The sequence below is a fragment of the Vombatus ursinus genome, unplaced genomic scaffold (genome assembly GCF_900497805.2).
Source record: "Vombatus ursinus unplaced genomic scaffold, bare-nosed wombat genome assembly UNPS02000749.1, whole genome shotgun sequence".
NCBI classification, from domain to species: domain Eukaryota; kingdom Metazoa; phylum Chordata; class Mammalia; order Diprotodontia; family Vombatidae; genus Vombatus; species Vombatus ursinus.
Window position 1 is genome coordinate 13,124,444 of NW_020940527.1, and position 9,530 is coordinate 13,133,973.

At 39.4% G+C, this 9,530-nt stretch overlaps 1 protein-coding gene across 2 annotated transcripts in view; it reads left to right on the top strand.

Moving 5' to 3' along the window:
* The window catches only part of LOC114042275 (mannose-binding protein-like), a 10,530-nt gene extending 1,000 nt beyond the window's left edge, over window positions 1-9,530 (top strand). For both annotated transcript variants that reach the window (XM_027860951.1, XM_027860942.1), the window contains exons 2-5: window positions 3,894-4,099; window positions 4,825-4,935; window positions 6,987-7,070; window positions 8,473-9,530. In XM_027860951.1, the coding sequence (XP_027716752.1) occupies window positions 3,910-4,099; window positions 4,825-4,935; window positions 6,987-7,070; window positions 8,473-8,846 (759 nt within the window). In that variant the 5' untranslated portion in view covers window positions 3,894-3,909 and the 3' untranslated portion in view covers window positions 8,847-9,530. The remainder of the gene's footprint in view (window positions 1-3,893; window positions 4,100-4,824; window positions 4,936-6,986; window positions 7,071-8,472) is intronic.

Genomic DNA, 9,530 nt, shown 5'->3' on the forward strand with positions numbered 1-9,530 from the left:
GAAAGGGCAAGGACATCTCTAGTCATCCTGATCTATATCTTGCCACTGGACCCAGATGACTCCAGAGGAGAAGGTGAAGCTGGAGACTTTGCACAGCCCTCCCTCACTTAAATCCAATTCACTTGTAAGTCATGACATCACTTCCCTGATGTCATGGCCCTTGTCCATAATGAAGGACAAACAACATCCACAATAACAAATTTTTAGGAGCTAGAGGGTCCTTAGGAGAGCTAGAGAAAACAGGAGCTAGGATGTCTAGAAAATGGAAGACAACAAAAAACATAGAAACCTTTCTCTTTGGTAAGTGGTTTAAGTGATTGATGACGGTCAAGAAGAATGAGGGAAAAGAGAGAAAGAAAAAAAATGAATAGAAAGTAAGAAGTTGTTGACTACTGCTACTCCAGTTGAGAGACAGGACCAGTCGTGAGGTAGGCTTGCTTAGCTCCCAAGTTAGGGCAGGACTAATCATTGTAGGGTACTTTACAGCTTACAAAGTATTAACCTCAAAACAAACTTACGAAGTAGTTTATCCAAGCACCATTAATTCTATTTTACATTTAAAGAAGCTGAGAATTAAAGACTCTTAATCATGTTTAATTTGGCATATCAGGAAAGTGATTGTGTGCACTGTCATCTGGAAAGTTCTCAGTGTGGACCTTAAGTTTGCTTTTCTCAAAACCCAAAAACAGTTCATGGATAATCATATGTAAACACAATCTTGAGCAAGAATGACCCCATTACGTTGCTGTGGTGCTTGATGGCCAAGAATGTAATTTCAAATCAATAACCAGACAGAAAGAAAAAAAGTTAGAGGCCTCTCCCACCACACACACACACACACACACACACACTCCTTAATAAAAAAAGAATCCTGAGGGCATTATCCAGAGTTTCTAGTCTTGGTGTGTATAGCAAATAGCGCCCTGCTCCCCTTCTCATTCCATATTTTTTTTTCTAATTAAGCCTAAATAATTAACACTGGCTTTTGAGTCAGAAAACTGGGGTTTGACTCCTGACTCCGTCACTTATAACCTGAGTTACCTTAAGTGACTCAAGAACTCTGCTCACCAATTTACTCTTGTGTACAGTGAGGTAGAGCAATGGATAGATTAATGGGCTTGGAATAAGAAAGACTCGTTTTCTTGAGTTCAAATCCAGCCTCAGACACTAGCTAAATGACCCTAGACAAGTCACTTAAACCTGTTTGCTTCAGTTTCTTATCTGTAAAATGAACTGGAGAAGGCAATGGCAAACCACTCTAGAGTCTTTCTGAGAAAACCCCAAATGGGGGTCAGAGAAAGTCAGACACGACTGAAACAAACACTGAGGAGACTGTACTATGTCACCTCTAATTTCCAATCTGGCTCTCAAGTGTAGAGCCCTAATATGTGAACAGCTGACATCCCAGAGAGAAGATCATCTCACTTCTTCTTGCTAATTCCCTTTTTCTAGAGACCTCAAGTAATGAGAACCCAGTTGCACCAACACCAACCCCTCTGTCCACAGCAGACCCTTCAACTTTCAGTTTTTAAGAAGTTTATTCCTAAATTGAGCCCAATTCGCCATCTTTACAATTTCTTTTACTACCAGTTCTACCCTCTGGAGCCAAGTAGAATACTTCTAGCTTCTCTTCTGTACACTTGCCTTTCAGACACTAAACAAGCTCTATCATGCTATAAGTTTTCTCTTCTCCAGAATGAACATCATTAGGTCCTTCACCTAGTCCTAGCTTCATTTATTCTTGAATCTTTCCCTTTCCTGGTTCTCAATGGCCTTCCTAGAACACATCATTCAGAACTGAACATGATACTCCAATTCTGGACTGACTACAGCGGAGAACATTTGGACTGTCCATTCCCTCATTCTCAATCAACACTAGGTCTCTCTTAATTCAGCCTAGGTCTGCATTGGGCCATTGGGTAGCCATAGAACATGTCTGGTTCATGCTGAGCTTGAAGTCCACTAACACTCCTAGCTCTTTCTCAGATAAATTACTATCCAGCCAAAATTGCCCCAATTCTTTCTTACATAGGTGATTTTTTTTAACTAAGTGTAAGATTGGGGGCTCCTGGTGAGGAACCTCTGAGGCAGATCAGTATGTCCTCCACAATTTATTAGTTTAATATAGTTATTTATCCCTATGAAATTTCATTTTAATGATTAAGCCCAATGTTCTATCTCACCAACATCTCCTTGGATCCCAATTCTGTCATTCAACACATTATCTTTCCCTCTCAGTTTTATGTCTTCTTTGCATCTTGGAAGCATTCTACCAATACTTTTATCCATTAAACACCATTAGGTCCATTAAACACCATTAGACCCATTAAACACTAGAGGACAAGGACAAAACCTTAGATCTCCATTAGAGTTCCATTAGAAACTCCATGAGAGACCTCTGACCATGTTCACATCATCCTATAAATCATGTATCAATTGAGGAACTAACCTTTTCTTCTGGCTATGCAGATCAAATTCAATCTCAGGTTTTTCCCACAAATGGCAAACTCTGTGGCTTCAGCACATATTAAGAAGACCTCCCTAAAAATATGAAAATCAGGTTTGTTTCTTTCAAAGGGTCCCCAGCCCACTGGAAGCACCCATGGGCCAAAGGTATTAAGCGTAAAATAAGTTTACTCAATGAAATAATTGAGAAGGGCCTTCCATCCAAGCCCCATTAATGAAGCAATAGTTACAGCTCCTCTTTGGTGAACTCTTTCCTTTTCTCCAGAGGTTCAGTCATAGCTTTCTCATCTTATCAAAACAATGCCTCACCATCGAAGGCATTTAATGAACATTTAATGAAGTTCTAGCACTATGAACAGAATTGAAGTCCCTTGGTGAAGGGTATCCTTTCATTGCTTCAGAATCCATCTGCTTGGCCTTACCACCCCTGCACAATGTCTCAGGCATTTTTCTTTCAGTGTAGTCCAACATTTCCTAGGGAACTCAGCACAACACTTCTACTTGCCCTGGTTGCCACAACTTTTGGTCTGCAGCTCTCTGTCTCATTGGCTGGATGTCACATCTCTCATGCATTTTGATTTCCAAATCATTGATTTGGAAGATTCCAAATTGATGCTGTTTTCAATGCCTTTTGCCTACATATCCTCCATTTTTTCCATAAATAGAGCTGCAGTTTTGTGTTTCTCATTTTTTTTCTAGATATTCATTAATGTTTTCTACTTTTCACGATCTTTCAAAGATTTTGTACACTGATACTTGTAATTTCAACTTGTATACTGATATGCATAAGATAAGGTGGGGCACAAAGTGTTCAAAAGAGAGATTAGACAAATTGTGTAATGAATATTTGAGGAGAGAACATTAACAGATGAGGAAACCACAGAAAGCTTCTCTGAGGAGGTGGTATTAGAATTCTAGGCAGCTAGAATTCCTTGGAGCAATGGATAGAGGGCTGGACCTGGACACTTCTTAGCTGTATAAAGTTAGGTAAGGCTCTTAACTTCTGTTTGCCTCTCTAAAATGAGAATGATAATAGTACTTACTTTCTAGACTTGTGACAATCAAATCAGATAATATTTGTAAAGTATTTAGGTACCAAATAAATGTTAGTTGCTACTACTTTTATTATTTGTTACCTGGAAGATGGGAAGAGGGGAATATTTTTAAAGAGATGGAAGAATTTCATAGACAAAATCCTGAACTCTACCAACATCCCCCTGGAAATAGAGAAACAAGAAGACAAGAAGTCAAGGAACAGGAATTCTGTCAATGGGAATAAGAGCTATCTTTGTAACTCAAGCCCAGCCTGGGAAACACAGAAAAGGTTTTAACTGGATTGCAACTGGGATAAGTCAGAAGGGTATCTGAAAATGAGGGAAATGGGGTGGGTGTTCTTGCCAGCTTGATGACACTGTTTCTTCATTCAGCTTTAGATCTGAGAAGATGCACCTCCTTGGTACTTTCCAGTTTCTCATGCTAGCAATAAAACTGACTATGGTCTCTGTTCAAGAGACATGTGACTGTGAACCAAAAACAAACACATGCAATTTTGTGCCCTGTGGATTGCCTGGGAGCAATGGGTTACCAGGTCGAGATGGGAACCAGGGTCCGAAAGGAGATAAAGGGGACCAAGGTATGTAAATCAGATCTCCCTGAGTGGTTTCACTGCAGGAATAGTACTGTAGAAAAAGCATGAGAGACAGAATTACCTGGATCTCAATCCTGCCTCTGAAACTTGAGCTGTGTGATCATGAACAAAAAACAACCTCTCTGAGCCTCATTTATAAAATGGGGGTAATGATAGTATTGGTACTTACCTCACAGTGCTCTTGTGAGGCACAGATGAGCTGATAAATGTAAAGTTCTTCGCAACTTTTAATGCACTATAGAAATGATATTTATTATTATTCTCTTCATCTTCTCAACAATCATTTGCTAAACATTAACTCAAGGTAAGACATCATACCCAAAGCAATGAAATAGCAAAGATTGGTAAGACATGGTCCCTGACTCAAAGCACTTGGTACCAGGATTTCACGTTCCTGTTACCTCCCCTACTACAGCATGGGAAGGTTTTTTATCCTGGAGGCTTGAGGAAGAATAGAGACTGAGGCAGATCCCAGGGCTGTGGGGAGAAATAACAGCAAAGCAAAGCCCCAGTGGGTAAGCTTATTTGTTTCAGCTCTCTGTTGACATCCCTAGGTTCTAAACACCCAGCCAACAGTGGGGCAGTTTACTTGGCCACAGTAAGCCTCAGGTTCCCTTCCATAACAGGAATTCAGCCTGCTCATGGTCTTGGAAGGAAGAGGGTCCAAGTATTGATTGTTGTCTTATCTCTCCAATTCCTCCGATGATAAGGACAGAGAGGAATGCTAGGCCCTCCTGGAAAAGTTGGCCCCATGGGGATCAAAGGAGCAATGGGTCCTCAGGGTCCCAAAGGATCAAAAGGAGACAAAGGAGAAATTCAAGGTGAGTTATGTATTTGACTTCTAACAGAACAGGGGTGCAATGGGAAAAATAGAAAGTAAGCAAAAAATATGATTATATGGAAGAATTGAGATGGGGGGAACTCTACTCAATTTAGTTCAATATGTATATATCCAGGATCTATTCTGGCATGCCAAAACTCAGGTCCATTCTCCAGATCTCACAGTCTAACTGTGGAACTAGGACTTACGTGACACAATTAAACAAGAGAACTGATAGCTTGTATAGTATATGCAATATTTTCTTTAGGAATGTAGAGAAATGGGAAATTAGCAGGGGCTGAAATAATTTGTGGTGGCAAAGAACTGGAAGTTGTGAGGATGCCCAACAATTGGGAGTGGCTGAACAAGTTGTGGTATATGATTGTGATGGAACACTATTGTGCTATAAGAAATAATGAGCTCAATGATCTTAGGAAAACATAGAAAGACTTGCATGAAATAATGAAGAGAGAAATGAGCAGAACCAAGAGAATATTGTATACAGTATCAGCAATATTGTGTTAAGAATGACTTCAAATGAATAAACCATTTTGACTATTATAAATACTCAAATTAACTATGAAGGACATATGAAGGAAGCTGCTATCTGTGTTCAGAGAAAGGAATGATAAATAGAAGTATATATAGAATGATTTTACATATATATATATATATATACATATATATGTTTCTAATGATAGCTATCCCTAGGGTAATGGGAGAGGGGAGAGAAGAAACAAGAGAAAGAAATTTACATGATAATATATATATATATATATAATTATATATATATGTATATATCAAGTTGGACATAATAGATTTGCAGTTCCATGTGCAATCATCTTTTTTATAATTCTGTGTTACGGAAATGCTTGTTTGTTCTATAAATTAAAAATAAAATTAATATTTTTTAAAAAAGAAATAATTATAAGAAGTCTTTTTGGGAATGCTTTCCATCCTGCAAGGATGGAAAGGACTTTAATGGGGGAAAGCATCTTAAGCAAATGCCTTTCTAGGCATCAATAAAGGTAAGGAATGAGCAGTGAAAGGATAATGTGAACACTGGTCTGACCAGAGTGGAAGGTACATGGGAAAGAAGATGAGTGGGTTAGATAAGAGTTGATAAGTTAACAGCAGACAGCTTTGAAGAATAAAATAATGAACTAGGACTTAAGCCTGTAGGTAATGAGGAGCCCCTAAAGGTGTAGTGTTAGAAGGACATGGTAAAAGTAAATAAAAAGAACATCTAATAGTGTTGTACAGACTGGGAAAGAGGAAGGGAAGAGAAAGAAAGGGAGGGAAGGGAAGGGAATGAAAGGAGAGGAAAGGAAAGGAGAGGAGACTAAATGAAAGGAAATGAAAGAGGAAGAAAGGGAAGGGAAGGGAAAGGAAAGATAAGAAAAGACAGGGAAGATTAGGGAAGAGAAGAAAAGGAAAGATACAGGAAAATATAATGGAAGGAAAGGAAAGATAAGGGATGGAAGAAAAGGGAAGGGAAGGGAGAGAAGGAATGACAAAAGTGAGGAAAAGAGAATTAAAAATAAAAGGCCATTTAGTAGATAATTATAATTTCTCTCGGCCTAAACTAGAGTGGTGGAAACAGGAATAGTGCGGATGGTAATAAAGGGAGAAAAAAAAATGAATCGCCAATACCTGGAGGGAAGCTTATTGGGTCAGGAGATAAAAGGAAAACTAGAAAATGGAGGGAGGATGGAAAGGAGAAGCTGTTTTTCTATTATCTCTGAGACCCAGTACCACCCTGATGTGTCCACTGGAATATCCTATGAAGCTGTCTTGTGAAGAAATCCCATCATTAGACACAAGGCAAAAGATTAATTCCTTCCCTCCTCTTTTACACTTCAAAATTACTTAGGTCTTTGATTTCAGGGCCAGGTCTGCTCCAATGTGGGGTGGAATGGAGGCCCTGGTATCGAGCTCCCCTATGGATGGGATGTGTCTTTCTCACTAGGGGAAAACAAATCAAACAACCTTTGTCTCTTAAAAGTATTACATAAGACCCAATGGAAATGACAAACCATTTTTGACTTTCAGAACTGATTTCACTCAAGGCTGAAATGATGGCTTTGCAAAGAGAAACGAGGATGCTGCAGGCTTTCATCAACAAATATAGACGAGGTAAAGAATATAACTTTAAGACGGTGAGCCTAAAGTGTTTGCTCATGAGATTGGTGTCATTCACCCTTCCTCACACATTACCCTCCTAATGGCTCCCTAGGTTCAGGTTTTCCCAAACCTGAATGTGTCAGTCACATTCTGATCTATGGAGTATTACGCTAAAGAGGCAGAACCACTCTTACAGCCTTCAATTAAAGTGAAAGCTTTGCTAGTTAGCCATGTCCTAGAGTATAAGTGCTGGACTTCAAGTCAGGATGATGTTGGTTCAAATTTCACCTTGGACATTTTCTAGCTTTGTGATCTTGGGCAATTCACTTTTAACCCTCTGAGCCTCAGATTCTTTGGCTCAGAAATGAATTGACTGAATAGAGTGACTGCCTCAGTTCTTTCTAGATCTGAATCTATGATTCTATGATCTCTAGGGAATACTTCCACCAAAATTTTTGGAGATTCAGAGACAAAGCTACAGAGAGTTAGAGTAAGAACACTGAAGTCACAGAGAAATAAAAAAGGAGGAGGAGGAAGAGTTGGAAGCCCAATTCCAATGTCTTTCTGGGCCCCTCCTCAAGCCACAGACCCTGACAAGTTCTTCTACAAGTTAGAATCATGAAGAATTAGCTAAATTTCAGAATCATGATTTTGGAGGTGATTTGTGGATCATCTAGTCCAGAAGCTGCTCAACTTGAGACCCAGAAAACCTTTTTTATGATAATTTATAAGAAGAAATATTGTGATAACTTTATTCACTATAATTAGTTTATTTTATATAGTTTATTATATTTATTTTATGAATTTAATATTACTCAGAGAAGGCGACCGTGATACACAAAAAAAGTTGCAGAACCCTGGCCCAGCTTTGCTGCTCTCCCCTTACCAATGAGAAAATTGAAGCCCCTAGAAGTGAATGCCGAAGGTCAGCACAATTAGCTTTCAGTGCTCTTTCCTCAGTCCAGTTCATTCCTTTCCACTCCACATACTGTACCAGACTCCAATGGATGACAAATACCTGACTTTCTTCCAGATACCTGGAAGCACTAAGAGAGTCACTGCGGGCTCTTCAGGAGATGCTTTGGTCCCCAAACTTTGGACAAGAGCAAAGAACACCTCTGTCTTGAAATGCTATCCCCCACTTTAAGGATCTATTTGGTTACTGTAAACCTATGCTAGGATGTATTCTGTGGACAGTAGAAAAAAAAAACAGATGAGATCCTGACTACAACTCCTGTTCTTGGGTTGAGGAGGCATGGCAGGGATTATGTGGAGTCATGTTCTGAGTCTTCTTCTGCCATGTGTGTCCCCTAAGTCCCCTTTTTCAGAGCTGAATGTCTACCAAATTCTGGACATTGGCAGGAAGTTTGTCTTCTAACAAGGTGTGACTAGAGTGTCTCTTTCTCCTCTACAGTTATGATATTGTCTGGCATCAGAATTGTGGATGACAAATGGTTTATGGTAGCAGCATATGAAAAGACATTTGAAGAAGGAAAGAAAATATGTTCACTAAGTGGTGCCCCACTGGCAGCCCCCCGGAATGCCAGGGAGAACAGAGCCCTGCAAGAACTGGCCAGACAGTTTGACAAGAACATCTACCTGGGCATGAGTGATGAGGCAACAGAAGGCACATTCCAGTATCAGAATGGGCAAACTGTCAGCTATACCAATTGGGCAAGTAAAGAACCCAATGGTGAAAGGAAAGAAAACTGTGTCGAAATGTACACCAATGGCCAATGGAATGATAAAGACTGTGGACACAAAATCTTAATTGTTTGTGAATTTTAGACTATACCGTAAGTTTTTAAGAGGGAACTGGGTTCACTGGTGTTGCTGGCATTCTCTTAAAAGATTTCCTGGGCAGGAGCTCTGTCTACATTTATGAGATAAATATGGAACTTGGCACTGGTCTTGATCACTTAAATAATGTTGATCACAAATTTTCCTGACATTATATCCTCAAGAGAGAGACTTACTTCAAAAGAAAGATCTAACCAATCTGGAATACAAGCCCTGTAGATAACGAAATAGGACTTGGGAAGATATACACAAGAAACCAGTAGGGAAAATCTGATGAGTGGTACAAAGACAGGTTATGGCCAAAGGGGGAAAGGCCATTTCAATTTGGACTCTAAACATTGTAGGTGGCAGCTCAGAAAGTGGGATATCATTTTAAAAAGAAAATATTTCAACATTGCATGTTATGGAATGATATTGGAAATATCATGGATCAAAAGCAATTGTAGAATGACCAAGTTTGAAAGATGGGTAGAACTACAGTCCACCCAAAGCAAAAATCCCCTCTATAACAGATACTCATCCCACTTTGTTAGAAATGACAAAAACCACACTACTTTCTGAGGCAGCCTCTTTCCATTGCTGGCCAATTCTTCTTCAAAAGTTCCCCCTTATAATGAATCCAAATTACACACACACACACACACACACACACACACACACACACACACACAC